Source organism: Emiliania huxleyi (assembly GCF_000372725.1).
Source record: "Emiliania huxleyi CCMP1516 unplaced genomic scaffold EMIHUscaffold_222, whole genome shotgun sequence".
NCBI classification, from domain to species: domain Eukaryota; phylum Haptophyta; order Isochrysidales; family Noelaerhabdaceae; genus Emiliania; species Emiliania huxleyi.
In genome coordinates this window covers 148670-164499 of record NW_005200401.1, presented here as the reverse complement: position 1 = coordinate 164499, position 15830 = coordinate 148670, and the positions used below count along the sequence as shown (strand labels likewise).

General features: G+C 63.4%; 3 protein-coding genes across 3 annotated transcripts; 1 reads left to right on the top strand and 2 right to left on the bottom strand.

The window, feature by feature from the left end:
- Nucleotides 1-6472: 6472 nt before the first annotated feature.
- EMIHUDRAFT_114529 (hypothetical protein) lies at nucleotides 6473-9562 on the bottom strand (the record flags this gene model as incomplete). Its single annotated transcript, XM_005779951.1, has 1 exon — nucleotides 6473-9562. One exon carries the CDS (start codon nucleotides 9560-9562, stop codon nucleotides 6473-6475), a length of 3090 nt encoding a protein of 1029 aa, XP_005780008.1.
- A 741-nt stretch (nucleotides 9563-10303) lies between these two features.
- EMIHUDRAFT_235576 (hypothetical protein) lies at nucleotides 10304-10735 on the top strand (the record flags this gene model as incomplete). The annotated part of the gene is made up of 1 exon (XM_005779950.1): nucleotides 10304-10735. The coding sequence occupies one exon, from the start codon at nucleotides 10304-10306 to the stop codon at nucleotides 10733-10735; it is 432 nt and encodes a 143-aa protein (XP_005780007.1).
- A 1307-nt stretch (nucleotides 10736-12042) lies between these two features.
- EMIHUDRAFT_235574 (hypothetical protein) lies at nucleotides 12043-13721 on the bottom strand (the record flags this gene model as incomplete). The annotated part of the gene is made up of 3 exons (XM_005779949.1): nucleotides 12043-12244; nucleotides 12409-13057; nucleotides 13301-13721. The coding sequence occupies 3 exons, from the start codon at nucleotides 13719-13721 to the stop codon at nucleotides 12043-12045; spliced, it is 1272 nt and encodes a 423-aa protein (XP_005780006.1).
- Nucleotides 13722-15830: the final 2109 nt, after the last annotated feature.

The following is a 15830-nucleotide window of genomic DNA, read 5'->3' as shown; positions in this document are numbered from 1 at the left end:
CGCGAAGACGCAGACTGATGCGCCGCCGAGCACACCCCTTGTGCCGGGGTGGGGGTACCCCTCGCGGGGGTACCCCTCGCGGGGGTACCCCTCGCGGGGGTACCCCTCGCGGGGGTACCCCTCGCGGGGGTACCCCTCGCGGAGGCGTGCGCCGCGCTGGCCGGAGACGGAGGCACAGACGGCGACGGCAGCGGGCTCGGAGCAGGACGGGCCGGGGGCCTGCCCGCGGGCTTTGGAGCGGGCGCCTCGCCCTCGCGGACGAGGCCGGTGGCGGGCACCTGCCCACAACCCACACAGCTTTGAAGAGGAGCCTCTTCACCGCCCGCGCGGACAGGCGCGGAGAGAGGAGGTGCCACGTAGCCGCGCGCCGGCGCGCAGCAGCCCGGGCAGAGACCGGAGCGGGTGCGCACCCACGCGGAGGCGCATGGCTCGCAGAGCGCACACTCGCACGCCCGCTCCGCGCCGCCTAGCAAGACAACGTGCCCGCGACACGTCAGCAGCCCCGGGCAAGGCAAGCCACGCGCCAACCTCTTGCGCCGCCTCCCGCGCGAATGGCGGACGCGTAGTGCCTGTTCACAGCCGGCAAGTGTGAAGAGACGCGGCGCACGCGGTCTACTTCCCCGCGCGGAAGGGAGGGAGGCGGAGTGCCTCTGTGCCCCGTCGCCACACACGGCGCATGGCCCTGCCGGGCCCTCCACCTCCTCCTCCTCCTCCTCCTCCTCCTCGCTGCGGCCGCCCTCGCTCTCCTCCTCGCCCGCCCCCTCCTCCCCCGCCGCCGCCTCCCTGCAGCCGCCTCTCTCCACCCCCGCCTCGGCCGCCTCCTTGACCGCCAGAGAGCAAGCTCCTCCTCCCCCCCGCACTCCTCCCCGCAACACTCCTCCCCGCAACACTCCTCCCCGCAGCACTCCTCCCCACAACACTGCTCCTCCCCCCTCCACCCCGTCCTCCGCTCGCCCCGCGGCGCCCGGCGGCGGGACGGCGGCGGCGGCGCGGCGGCGCGGCGGCGTCACGTCTCGAGAGGCGCCTAGACAGGTCCCGAGAAGGTTCGGGGAGAGCTCCGAGAAGCTTCCGAGAAGCTTCCGAGAAGCTTCTCGAGGCGCGCCGTGCGACGCGCTCGACCGCTGCGAGCCGCTCCGCGCGGGCGACGCTGCGCGGCCCAGGTAGCACCTGTCGAGAGGCTCAGCGCGACGGCTCGGCGAGGGCGAAGGGGCAGGGCGGGGAGGCGCGAGCGAGGCGGTACGCACGGTGTGGGCGGCTCGTCTGCGCCCGCCTCCGCCGCCTCCTCCTCCTCCTGCTCCACCGCCTCCTCCTCCGCCGCCTCGGCTCCTTTGTCCGCCGGGCCGCCCTCCCGGCACGGTGTGGCTGGGGCGGGAGGGAGGGCAGCGCAGCCACTCTCAGGCGGAGCTCCAGAGGGCCCCGCCTCGACCTCTGCGGCCGCGGGCTCCGGCGGCTGCTGCTGCTGCTGCTGCTGCTGCTGCGGCGGCGGCGGTGGCGGCGGCGGCTGCTGCTGCTGCGGCTGCTGCTGCTGCGGCTGCTGCGGCTGCTGCTGCGGCTGCTGATGTGGTGGCGGCGGTGGCGGCGACTGCTGCGGCGGCGGCGGCAGCCTCTGCTGCGACAGCTGCAGCGGCGGCTGCGGCGGAAACTGCGGCGGCGACTGCTCGGCAGTTGCCTCGTCGTCCTCACCCTCGTCCGCCTTCTCGGTGGCGTCGCCGTCCTCGTCAGCGCCGTCCTTAAAGCTGGAGGAGTTGGGCTCCGTGTCGCTGCCGCTGCCGCCGCCGCCGCCGCCGCCGACTCCGCCTCCACCGCTGCTGCCGCCTCGCCCGCCTCGGCCAGCGCTGGCGGGCGGGGCGTCGGCACTGGCGGGGGCGGCACTGGCGGGGGCGGGGCGGAAGGGCGAGGGCGCCGCCGGCGCTGCGGAGGGCGCCGAGCCAGCGCGGCTGGCCGGGGATGGGTGCCCGGACCGGCCGGTCGATCCCGAACGGGCGATGGACTGCCGGTGCGCTTGCGAGGCCGCCCTCGCGGACGGCTGCAGCTGCGACTGTTGCGAGCTGGACGCGAGCTGCGACTGCGAGCCAAGCTGCGAGCGCGAGGAGCGGAGCGCGGAGTCCGCCACAGACGCGGTGGCGCCGCCCTCCACCCGCGGCAGCGACATCACCGACCAGTCCGGAGGCGTGCCTCGCGCGCCGCCGCTCCGCAGAGGTGTAGCGGGCGCGGCGGGATCGGCGTGCTGAGCAGAGCCCGGCGATGCCGAGGGAGCAGACGCCGGCTCGGATCTCGGCGCGGGCAGCCTGGAGTCGGCGTGCGCGTGATCGGCGGCAGCCCCGAGCGGAACGGCATCGGAGCTGCCCTCTAGATTGGACGCCGAAGCTGCCGCCGCCGGTGAGGCCGGCGGTGTCCGAGCAGGCGGCTCCTCCTCGATCTGCGTCTGGGACGTGACCCCGCCGCCCTCGAAGTTTGGACCGGCAACGGGGCTGAGCTCGAGCGCGAGTGAGTGGGAGCTCGTAGATGGGCTCATTCCCAGTTCAGCGGGTCGGTCGCTGATGCTCTCGCCCCCCCCCCGGGCGCTCAGAGACACGTGCAATTTCTTTTTTCCATCACAACAAAGCGTGTCTCATACATTGGATTGTCATCGCCTGTGAGTGCGAGATTAGGGCTAGCCGCAGGCAGCTAGCCCATGAGGAGCGCGTCCATAGACACCTCACTAGACCCCACATACGGTCTCGTCCGTGCCTCGCAGGCCGGTGAGATTGCTAGAGGTGGAGCAAGCTGCTCTAGCCTCACATATCACTTCCTTGTGCCCTTGGCACCGTGGAGTGCTGGGGGGGGCGACAGGGAGGATGTGGCCCTGAGTTATGTGTACGCCGACTCAGGGTGTGTGGCAGCCAGCTGGCTGTGTGTCTTGTGAGCTTGTTTGTGTCTGTGTGTCGCTCGTGCGTGTCGTCATCATCTGTCTAGCGTCCACCCATACCGCGTTGGTGTCCAGTCCGAGCCTGGCTGTTCTTCACCTTACTACCTACCTACCTAGCGTGTGGTGTGTGTGTGTGTGTGTGTGGCTAAGGTGGACAGAGGAGCGAGAATTTCGCATTCAGGGTGGGGTCAAGGCAGTCATTCAGTCAATCAGTCCTTGAGTCAGTCGGTCAATCAGTTGGTCAGTGGCGAGCAGAGAGAAGAAGTTCAGATGGAAGTGGAGAGGGGAGGCGATAGCGAGGCAACGGGGAGCAGTGGGGGGAGGGGGATTGATGGAGAGGAGTCGAGAGGCGACATGGTGGGAGGAGGGAGCTACGCTGAGGAGGACGACGAGCTTATGCTGGAGTACATGGGGAACGAGGGCGTGGGCAGCGAGGTGATCGACAGATTCATGGGTTGGACGACGGTGGACTTGCGAGACGAGAGGCTGGGGAGGGCTAGGCCACACGGAATGGGGAAGGAAAAGGTGAGCACGAAAATCGATGTGGGAAGAGGCGCTCGAAGCAGGCAGTGTCAGGGGACCAGCGAGATGCGAGGATGGCTACTGCTGCGTTTCGGGAGGATGAAGCAGACGAGTAGTACATGAAGGGCAAGGACTGCGGTGCAGTCAACTGTTGAGCAGCTCAACCCATTGGGGAGTGAGTCGCCGACGCCGGTGTTTTGACACCCATCTTCTGTTCAGTCGACGCTCGTCGTCCACTGAGAACTCAGTGGTTGTCACCACTTTGTATTCTTTAATATTAACCTTGCGAACTCGTCCCCCCCGGCAGGGATATGCAACTGTGACCAGTGTGTGCTGTCTACGCCTGAACCAGGTGTCAAATCTGCCGATGCGTGACCTGTGCGTGGGCTGCTCTGTGAGGGGTCCAGGCGTAGTCCGACGGGTAGGGGGTCTGTGCCCGGGCGGTGTCCGGTGCGGAGTCTCTCTCTGATCCCGCCTGGGATGTTGGGTGCGAGGTGTGGCGGCTTCGATCCCAAGGGGGGGAGCTGATCCCACTCGGTAACCAACTCTCAGGGGCAGTAGGTGGGCGAGCTTCAAGCGCGCTCATCTCGATCGTCAAGGCGTCGCTACGCGCGGTCTTCCGCGGGGGGAGCTTCGTCGACGGGTGTGGGACTGCGGCACAGACAGTGCTGCGGCGATGCCTCCGGCTGCTGCGGCGAGTGGCTTGCTGCTCGCTGCGATGGCGAAGAACTCGTCTCGTCACACGCCAAGCGGAAGGGCTTATGCTCTGTCGAGACGTGAGGCGTATGCGCCCAGGAGGGGAGGGCGCATGCGTAACGACGCTGCTAGAGATGCCTTTCGGGGCCCAGAGATAAAACTTCTGATGCCATGCGTGACCTAGTAGTGTCCCCAGCTATGGGCGTGTCCACGTTGGAGCCAGGTGTGGTGTGGACGCGAGAATAGCTCCGCCGTTCATGGAGGCAACCGATGCGAGTCGACTGGTGTGTGTCGTCGTGGTTTCGTATCAAGAATACTCACACCACAACAAAGCCTGTTTGTGTCTGTGTGTCGCTCGTGCGTGTCGTCATCATCTGTCCAGCGTCCACCCATACCGCGTTGGTGTCCAGTCCGAGCCTGGCTGTTCTTCACCTTTCTACCTACCTACCTAAACCCTATTAAAATATATAGCTCCCCCGCGTCCTCGGAGCCGATGATGGAGGCGCACATCAAGGACCAACACCTCAACGTCGTCCACTTCTCGCGCTGCTTCAGCATCGACCGCTGAGGGAGGGTGTAGAGCGCTGTAGAGCTGTAGAGATGTAGAGCGCTGGAGAGCGCTGTAGAGCTGTAGAGCTCTACATCCGCCGCGTGACGAACTGCGTGCGTTGTAGAGCGATGTAGAGGCGCTCTACAACGTGAAATCTCTACAACAAACTCTACATCGTACCCCCTCTCTCTTTTCTCCCAGTAAGCTAAAAGTACGTACGTACATCGTAAGCGGCGAACGAGGCACGGTCGCTCTCCGACATGAGGCGCGTTGCACTTGCCAGTGCGGCCCTGGCCTTCTGTCTGCCCGCCCAATGGGTGGCGGAGATGCCTCTGCTGCTGTGGCATGCCTCACGGCTGCGACTGGCCGGCGCCTCGGCGCGTCAGCTCGGCTCGGCGTAGCGATAGTGGCCAGCGCAACTCGCCTGGACTCAACGCTCAGCCAGGAGCTCCCGCACGCGCTGGCGCGAGTCATGGCGCATGCAACGCGTCTGAATGCTCGCCTCGCCTCGCGCAAATGCGACCGTCCTCGCAGCCGACAGTCCACCGCCTGCTAAAGAAGCACAGCGACGAGAATGCGGCACCGGCGACGCATGGCAGGCTGGTGATGACGCAGTTATAGGGTGTTGTGTGCCGTCAGAGTGACTCTCTGTGTGTCAGGGATAGTCAGGGCCGTCCATCAGAGCTCCAGTAAGCTCGGAGACGCCCCATTAGCGCGGCTCGACCTCTTTGAGTTACTGCCTTCGCCCGGCGGTGTTTGGCTGTAGAGCCTCTACAACAAACTCTACAGCAAAATCGCGCTCTACATCGCTCTACAACGCACGCAGTTCGTCACGCGGCGGATGTAGAGCTCTACAGCTCTACAGCGCTTAACATCTCTACAGCTCTACAGTGCTCTACACTCTACATCCTCTACACCCTCCCTCAGATCGACCGCAGCTGTGACATGAGTCACTGTCATCACTCACCAGCTGTTACGGTACGCCGCGTGCGTGAGAGAACTGTTCACAACAAAACAGGCACTGCCACCATGTGCTTATTTCATATTTGGAGTGAGTTATTTCTCTCGTCTGTTTGCTGCATCGTGTGGTGTATGAGACTAATAGTCCATGCGCTTCAGCCGGCTGCGGAGCTCGCTCTCCCGACTTCGCTCTTCCTCTTGCGGGTCGTGACGATACACGTCAGTCCGCTCTAACACTGACACGGTGAGGTCACCGAATGGAGGGCGAACGGCACGATACGAAAAGGCAGGGCGAGGCGGATGGAGAAAGAAGTGCCGAGAAGGCCATGGTGGAGGGGAGGGACGGGAGGACGAAAGAAGGGCGAGGAGGACGAGCGGCCCGCACAGACCGCGAGCAGACAGGACAGCGCCTGCTGGCCATTTCGAGACATTCGCCAAGAACGCTAGCTACAAGGGAGGGCTTCGTGAAGGATGGATTGAAAAACATTCGAACAAAGAAGAGGCGACGGGAGGAACCGGCGGAGGATGCAGTGACGTGACACACACACACACACACACACACACACACACACACACACACACACACACACACACACACACACACACACACACACACACACACACACACACACACACACACACACACACACACACACACACACACACACACACACACACACAACACACACACACACACACACACACACACACCGCTCACCCACGCGCACTGGGCCTTGCACTTTGAATGCCGTGGGGCTCCTGTCGTCAGACGTGGAGACGCGAGGGTTGCCCCCCTTGCCCCACCACCTCGTGTGTGTGGAGAAGTTTACCTTACCTTACCTTACCTTACTGACACAGCTCAGTGCCGAATCAATCTGATGCAGCCGGGAGATGCACTCGGAACGGACTGGGGGCAAGTCCTGCGACGGCTTCAGCCTGAAGACGCAATCGAACTTTTTCGTGTGCTTGTTATTGTCGCACGAGTAGGTGTATGCAAAACCGCCGTGCGGGCAGATCAAGGCCGAGCCGAACTCGAGCTGCCGCACGCAGTGGCAGTCCGTCTTGCCGGCCCGCGGGCATGTGGGCGGTATCCAGCAGAAGCGACGCACCTTGATCTGGCGGAGAGAGGGCAGCGTGACCGGCAGGAGCTGGTAGTCCTTGAGCGCGCCGTGCTCCTCTTTGGTCAGCACCCTGCGGTGGAAGGACATGCCCGGCCCCTCCGTGATCCGCGTGACCTGAGCCGGCCGGCAGATCTTGCGCTGAGAGTCCTCGGCCTCACCCTGCTCGTAAGGCTGCTGGCTCCAATACGCAAAGCCGCCGTGAGGGAGGATCAGCCGCGGCTGTCTCGCCTCTTCGCCCGCCACAAGCATTGCAGATTTGATCGATACGTACGCAAAATGCGTTGCCTCCTCCGGAATCTGGTTCGCTGCCCGGCTCGCGCGCGGAATCGTGACTGCTGCAACCTCGGAGAACTCCAAATACGCCGGCCTCGCGCCGACTCCGCCGCTGGGCCACACTATGTCGAGGTCGGCACTGCACAGCTTACTCGATGCCAACGGGCCGAGAGACAAGAGCGGCTCGCGCCGCGGCGGGAGCGGGCGGAACTTGTCGAGCAGAGAGATCCAGCTCGGGTTGAGGGCCTCGAGCCGCACCCGGCCCGTGGTGGGCTTGAAGTGGCGGGAGGACAGAGAGAGCAGGGACCCATCGCTCGCCCTCTTGACCAATGGAGGGCGGCTCTCGGTGCCAGACGGCGGCCGCTCCTCGCTCACTTCAAGACTCTTGAGTTGCTCCAGCCGCGGTGCGACGCTGCGCGAGACGCGGAGCTTCTCCAGCGTCTCCTTCACCTTGTCGGGGGTGGTCCAATCATGGCCGTGCTTTTCGAAGAGCTCGGTCAGCAGCGCCTTCGCGCGCTCGTCCGGCGCCGTCGCCAGGGCCACCTCCATCTCGACCGCCTCCACAAAGGCGCTCCACCGCTCCGGCTCCTCCTTGGCAAGGTCGAGGAGCGCCTCTGCGCCGCGTGCTGTATCCATCACGACAAGGGCGCACGTGCTCGACGGCTTTGGCGCCGTCGGACTCAGCAGTCGGGCCAAAGCGCCGTCCAATCGGAGCAGGCAGTCCAACAGCCGCAAGTGCAGCCGCTCGTTCTTGTCGTGCTCCTGCCGCAGCTGCTCCTGCGCGTCCTCGTTGTTCCAGAGGCTGGCGCCCTTGACGTGGTGTCCTTGCGCCCGGAGGGCGGGCAGCTCGCGCAGCCTGCTGCAGATGATTTGCTCGACCTTCTTCTTCGTCTCGTCCTTGTCCGAGCTCGTCCTCTCGTCCCGCGGCCCGATCAGGTCCGCGTTGAGCGGGCCCAGCCAGAGCACGTTGTTCTGCGACTTCCAAAACTTGGAGCGAGATCGCCTCCACTTGATAATCATGTAGACGTAAAGCCCGATGAAGAGGTGGAAGCCGACCCACACGCAGATGGTCACCACGAACGGCGACGAGATGCGGTACGGCTTGCCGCCGATCTCCTCGGCATAGGTTGGCTCGAGGAAGTCTGTGTCCGACGAGTTGACGTACATGGCATTGACCGACTGCACCATGATGAGGATGAAGGCGAAGGCGAAGCAGATGAACACGTACAGGTCCACGAGGGTCATCGTGTTGCAGTCGTCGGGCAGCCGGTCGGCGATGACCGGCTGAAAGGCGACGATCGCTAAGAGCGCAGTCAGGGTGATGGAGGCGCGGTCAGCAAACTCGTCCTCGTTCACGACGAAGGAGGTGGCGAGTGCTGTGGTGAGGAAAAAGAGGGGCACCACCACCGAGAAGATCCAGAAGAACGAGTGCCGCTGCACGCGCATCCCGATCTGCAGCAGCGGGTATGTCTTGCCCGAGTTGGACTCGCTGGGCGGGGTGGTGTCGCGCGTGAAGCGCAGCCGCTCTTTCAGGGTGTACGAGCTCGACTGGAGGAAGCCGCGCGTGATCACAAAGGAGCGGTACCTGTCGTTGTCGTTGCGCTCCAGCTGGACGGAAAAGCCGGAGCCGTCCTCTCGAGCGTGCTCCGACGCCATCTCCATCGTGAGGTCCTGCTCGTCGAAGGGAAAGTGCTCGAGCTCAAACTGCTCCTGGAAGGTGCCGGTGCACTTGCTCGAGAGGCAGACCACCACCGAGTCGTCGCAGGACGGGTCGAGGTAGATCTTGAGCCAAGTCTCGGTCTCGCCGGACGCGAGGTTGCGAAAGTAGAGGCGCGGCGCGAAGAACCTCTCCCCTTCCAGGCCGGTGAAGTACAGGTCCTTCTGCCCAGACTTGGAGTCGTCGAGCAGGTCGTTCAGCCGCTTCTCCTGCCGCCGCTGCCTCTCCGCCCTGTCCGCCTCCGACTCCCCGCTCGAACCCGTCTCCTGCAGCGGGTCGTCCTCGGGCTGCAGCTTTCGCAGCATCGGCAGGATATTGCCGTCCGTCCAGCTCGCCTCGTACTTGAGGTCGGCGGTGAAGGTCATGCCCTTCAAGTCGATGTTCAGCAGCCGCTCAACCACGGCTCGCACACGTACCACGCGGCACAGGCCGGCGGCGGTGTAGGCGGGCGCAGACAGCTTCTGCCGCGGTCGGAAGCGGCGGCCGAGATCCCAAGCTCCCTCTGTCGCCTTCTCGCCAACGGCGGCAACGATTCCGGCAGTGAGCGGAAGCTTGGGCATCGGCGGCGAAGGCGGTGGCGAAGGTGGAGGTGGCAGCGGAGTCGGCAGCTGCTGGCCGGCCATGTGCTGGATCACGCGCTGGTGGCCGAGCCGGACGACTGCTGGCCAGTCCGCGCCTTGCGCCACGCTCAGCGCGAGCGGCGAGTCGAAGCCGGCGGAGACGAGAGCGTCGGCGTAGGCCGACGCGTCCTCTACGCTCACGCAGCACGTCTCCACGAGCCAATGCGCGATTTGCGCGCGGTCCCAAGGGTGCATGGCTTCGCAGTCAGTTCCAGCGGCGGCAGGGCCGCCGCCTTTCATTTCCCTAAAGGTTCTTCGGGCCCCTTTAGGGGGGCAAACCCTGCCCGGCCCCTAGGACCCCAGGTATAAGGCCCAGGTGTGGCCTAGGGCATCAGAAGGGACCAAGAGGAGTCCAGTCTGAGCCATAGAGCCCATGTCTTTGCCCCCGAAGGTCGCGTTCAAATGCCCGGAACGGACGTCACAGTGGTGTCCGGCCGGCGCGATCACCGAGCTGTGACGCTCAGGGAAGCCTGATGAGGTACTGGTTTCTTTGCCCAGGGCTGGCCTACGGCCCGTGCTGGATCAGCTGAGCAAGGTTTGGGGAGAATCCCCCATTCAGATCTTCAGATATTTTGACGGATGACCAAAATCACCCCGTTTTTGCCGGACGTGTAAAGAGAAAGAAAGAAAAGAGAGAACCCAAGGGAGGGACCGGACGTGTGGCGAAGGAGAAGTGAGTTTTTTAAAAGCACGTCTTGTCCTTTCGCCTGCGGAAACGTTCAGGGCTCCCTAGATGTCACCTGTGGCGCCCGCTGATGGATGCCGGCAACTCCGACGCCACTGCGCCCTCCGGAGTGGGCGAACAGGTGCGGATGTGCGGGGTCACGCGGATCGTGCAGTCACGACCCCGCTGCCCCGACTCCCGACAACGGTCTCGGCGGCTGCGAGCCACATCCCGATGCCACCCCGACCCCCAACGCCGCCCCCGACGTCGTGATGTCGGACGCGTGCAGCTCCTCCGTGGAAGTGAGTCCGGAGGCTGCGCTCCAGCTACTCGCGGACGCGCTTCGCGCTCGTCACAACCCCCCGCCGGGACAGCGCGCCGTCACGACCAATTCCTGGAAAGCTGTCGATGAGCTCGAGCTGGTTATGCGTCGCTGGCGTGCAACACTGGACCACAGCAAAAAGAGCGAGGTCACCGTGGGCACTCGCAAAGCCGACGCGTGTAAGAAGCACTTCTCGCGGCTCAAGTCGGACCTGCAAGAGCGCATGCCATCTCAGCTCGTCGAGGCCATCTGCAATGTCACCGCCGAGCAGCTCAGTCCCGAACGATCCCGTGCGCATTGCAGTGATGGTGCCTCCGGAGGTGCCTCTGAGCTGGACATGTTTTGGTCACCGTGTTCGAATTTTCTCCGGAACTTCAACTGACTGTGCAGGCGCACCGGCCAGGGCTACAATAGTGCCAGTGAGGCGGAGGGCGACTCGGAAGGCCGGGTAGTCTCCCCCCATCCCCAGGGCCTCCAGGGCTCGCACCTCAACCTCTCATAGACCAGCGCAAAGCGCCATAGGACGTATTTTCTTGTCAATAACAAGGTCTGTGAACCCAGCCACGTACGGTAAAAAGTAACGTACTCCACACACACAAAGTGGTTGGGCAAGGTGGGGCGACCCTCGGAGGTTGGGTAAGGTTAAAGCATAAAGGTAAATTTCTCCACACACACACAAAATAATGAATAAAGTGGTGGGGCACGACTTGTGGGTGGGGCAAGAGGGGGGGCGACCGCGCGCGACCCGCTCGCATGCAGTCTCCACACCCGGACTGCGGACTTTAGCGGACACGGGCAGGAGGCCAGGAGCCCCACGGCATTCAAAGTGCAAGCACTGGCCCGGCTCACGTGGGTGAGCAGCCTGCCCCTCCCTCCCCCGACAACGAGTCAACGACCATGCAACTCTCCCGCACACACACACAATCGCACCTGGCACCTCTGGGTACCCGAGAGGCGGAGAACCGCCCCAGCGTGCAGCGATGCAGAGCGACTCACTGTGTGTGTGCTAAAAGACAGGATCTCCGCAGACAGCCAAAACGGGCCGTGCCGCGTTGTTGGTGTCTTCTCAAGCACACTAGCATCCGGGCGCCGCATATTCTGACTCGAGCGGGCGGGTCACCTATGTGTGGGCCCAGTGCGCACTAGGCGCATATGCTAGTGCTATCCTGCCCTATGAAATGGGGGGCAGAGGGATGGGGGGAGGGGGGGGCAGAGGTAAGGTGGGGTGAGACTGGTCCTGCCTGCAGGCCGCATCAATTGGTTTGCCGCTCCGGGACGACTCGTAGAGCTCTTTGGTGAGCCCAGCCTGGCCAGCCTCTCGCGATATGTCGGTGACGCCATATGTCGGTGCAAGTGGGGCCGAGGATCGTCCTCGGCCCCGGCGCGCCACCCGCCAGCGCTGGGGCCGAGGACACGCTTCCCGCTGGTGGTGGTGCTGGTCCCAAAACCCTCTCTTTGGCGTAATGCGACGCATTTTTGGACACTGGCAAAAGTTTAAAGCCGTAGCCCAGTAAGTGACGTAGACGCACCGACCGAGTTTACTCTACGTAATTCCCGCAGGGCGTATGTGATGCGTATGGGCCTCCTTGCATGTACGCGTAGCAGTACTGCTCACGATTGCTTATAGGAGCGTCGCGAGAACGCTACGGTACTGACTACTATGTTGCCTCCGACGACAGCTGGGCCGCGCTACACCAATGTACGCATCATCTCGATGCACTCCGCCTTCTTGCCGCCACAGTGCACCGCCAAGGTGTTGCCCGATGGTATCTGCAGTGCTCGAGCTTGATCGTTGAGATGAGACCGGACGCGGTGGTTGAAAAACCAGACGTTGAGATGTTTGCCACGCACGACGTTGCCATCGTAGGGAAGGTTGCCATCGTAGGGAAGGCTTCCACGCGTACTCGCGGTGCGACGGGAGCAGTCGGATTCAACTTCTTGAGGGCGGTTGAGCCAGGGATCTCTAGACACTACTGCCGCCAGGATCCTGCGCCACGGCTCATCACCAAATCCCGAGTTGCTCTCATTCCATCCCGCGCAATTGAGACGCAAAACATATGACGGGCGTAGATTCGACCTCCATCGAACTGGCGAAAATGCTCGTAGGCCAGCGATTCCGACACGTAGTTTCCTCCGAGCCGAGACGGCCGCTCTCGGAAGAGCCTTGCAAAGTGGGGATAGACGTCCGCGAAAATGTCGTACTGCCTTGGCTCGCCGACTGCGAAGCCATCCGATTCGAAGTAGAACGTTTTGTTCAAATCAATGGTGCGCAGATCAACGAAGGGTACGCCAAATGCGGTGTCGGGGCGCATACGAACGACGTGCGTGTAGCGCACATTGTGCGTGTACTCGTATTCGGATCGCATGCGGTTCGAAATGTAAATGCCGCGCCACATGGCGATGCGGTTGACTGACGACTTGTGAATAACAGCGCGCTCGTAGATGTCATGTGCCTGCATTCGCGAATACTCCGGGAATTCGGAAATGAGGAAGTCGCGAATTTGTCTAGTGAATGGTATGGCGACCAGCGCCTTTGACCACGGCTGAGCCCGCATCCATTCGACTGTGGCCTCGTCGGCTTTGGCAACATGCAGATACGAGAAGACGTCCGCATCGTTCGGGCGTTGAATTGAGGCGACAAAGTTGGACGCCAATCGCTGAAAGCTCCGCAACTCACCCGACATGCAGATGGCGACGCGGGCAGCTGCGAGACGAGGCGAGGGCGGTGGGTTTGGCCGAACGCGTTCGACTCTCCATGCTGCTGGTGGCCTCTTATGCGAGCACGCGAGCGACAAGTTGGCGTGGTGATACCACCGACAGGAATGCTGCCGCGCATTGTTAGTGCTGCTTGCGACAGTTAAGCAGCGTGGGCAAGAGCGACAGAGGTGAACGCATGCGTCGTGTGACGGCGCGTCAAACTCGCCATAAAGGGTCAACGGCATATCACATCCAGACGACGAGGGCAGCTTCAGCTGCTTCAGCAGCAAATTCCAATCAACTCGCGGCGGATGCCGGCGCACGGACTGGTTGACCTGCTGCAAGTAGGTGACGGCGCGCCCATGCCACTTATGTGGCGGCTCGAAAGTGGTGCAGGATGCCCAACAGAAGCAGCCCATTGGCAGGCGTAGCGTAAACGCAACACTGTCTGCGCAAAGCATGGCACACGTGTCGACGGCGCTGGCGTCGTGCTCGCGGTAGGCGCCAGCGAGTGTCTCATTTCGCCGGCAATGCCGCTGCACACAACGCCAGTCTGCCTGGCTGGAGCACTTGAGGCCGACTCGAGCATGGCCGTCCAGCAATTGCCGCGAGCCGGAATGCGCGGGGAGCGTTGGCAGAGCAGCCGCAAGTGAGCCCAAAATCGTCAGCATAGCATGACGCTATGAAAGAAAACGAGCTCAATTTAGGTGCCCTGTAGGCTTGGCTGCAAAGGGGATTTTCGCGTTTTGTTTTTTTGCTCACAAAAGCGGGCGGCGTCTCGTGCTCGCAACCCTCTCCGAGGTCGTGCTTGACCGCCCTCGAGGTCGTGCTTGACCGCCCGCCGGTCGCCGTCCCGGCGCGAGATGCAGCCGGGCTTGCCGTCGTCCAGCCCTTTTTGCTTCGTTCGTCGGCAACGACGCGCCAGTCCTGGCGCAGCCGCCCCGCCGTGCGGTCCACGGCCTTGCAGCCCGTCGACGCGCCCGACGACGTGACCGCGGCCGAGATGGAGGCCTTCATGCATCACAGTTAGTCCGAGTCGAGCTTGTCCCAGCCGCCCGACGACAGCGACATCGCCCACGAGTTCATCGAGTGGCAGGCGGCGCGCCGCGAGACGTTGCGGGCCGCCGATGCAGGCCGCCCTCGCGACTCGCAGGCCGACGTCGCCGCACCCGACGCCGCCGGCGCCGACGATTCGCCCGACGCGCCTCGCGCCTCCGGCGAGCCCTCGCCCGAAAACCAGACGGGGCGCGCGACTCTGCCCGCACCTGCGCCGGCGGCGGCGGCGTCCGGCCGCCGCCGCCGCCGCCGCCGCCGGAGCAAGCCGCTCGCCGGCGGCGGCGACATCAAGGAGAACTCGGAAGTCGAGATGACGCGCTAATGGTCGAGCGGCCCTCTCTCTCTCTCTCTCTCTCTCTCTCTCTCTCTCTCTCTCTCTCTCTCTCTCTCTCTCTCTCTCTCGCTCTCTCTCTCTCTCTCTCTCTCTCTCTCTCTCTCTCTCTCTCTCTCTCTCTCTTACCTGAGGGAGGGTATAGAATGTAGAGCGCTGTATACTCGAGTAGCTCTCTCTGACTGACTGATCGAGCGAGCGAGGGGTCCCGTACCATGCGGAATCAACCCTATCCAGTGCTCAAGTGCTCAAGCTGTAGAGCTGTAGAGCGCTGAGTGTAGAGCTGTAGAGCTCTACATCCGGCGCGGGACGGACTGCCTGCGTTGTAGAGCGATGTAGAGCGCGAATTCACAGTGAAATCACTATAAGTAAATACCGTCCTCGGGCTACTGCCTACTGTGATAGGCACATCAGAATCAAGACACGTCAACCATGTGGGTGTCTATGTGTTTCTCTCGGGCAGTAGATTCTTGATTGTCTTCACTCCCGGGGTGTGTTCGACCGGGCTAGCGGCTACCTTCCTCTCACACGGCACTTTCCTCTCACACGCGGGGGTCCGCCGTCCGTGCCGGCCGGCTCGGAGCAGCGCGCGGCAGCCAGTGGCAGTGCCACACTTTGCGGATCATGTTCATGTTGTCAAACGAAAGCGCACGGCGCACACACACGGTGACGGAGAGATCGGCCGGGGGGACGACCGACCGCTGATATACGCTACGCTGTGGGTGTGTGTGTGCGAGCGTGCGTTCGTGTATGGGGCGTGGCGACAGCGCCCGCCGTCTCTGCTCCAAATCTGACTTGAGTGCTGCGCTGTGGCTCATGTAGCGCTTGTAACGGGAATCCGGAATCCGCGGAATGTGCAGCGTTCACGCACGGTGCAGCCGCAAAACTCTCAGCCTCGGGCGGCGGCAGCGACTCGAGCTGCTTCAGCTCCTCCGCCTCGGCTGCGGTCAGCTCTTCTTGCTTGCTCTTCAGCTCCGCGATCCGCGCCTACGAGACCGAATTCGGAGCTTAATCGGTGCTAATAGAGACTAATAGAGGAGAGCCGGGGGGGCCCGTTTCCGCACTGCGCACACTGCGGGTGCGGGCTGCGGGGCGCGCGGGCGCACGGACCACGCTCCACGGTGCCTCCGGGGGCCCCACCAGCGCGGGCGCACGGACCACACCCCACCAGCGCGTGTGGGCAGCTACAGCGCAAAAGCTGCGTGGTGCGTCTCTCCGAGCACTGCGGCGCGTATTGCGGCGCCACATACGCTCTCAGGTACTCAGGAGAGATGGTATGCCGATGCATAAACGCCTCGAACTATAGGTATAGAATCCGAAATGCTCGCCCCCCTCTCTCTGCCCAGCTCCTCTGCGAGCGGGCCGCGGTGCGCGGTAGAACTTTTAAACTGAT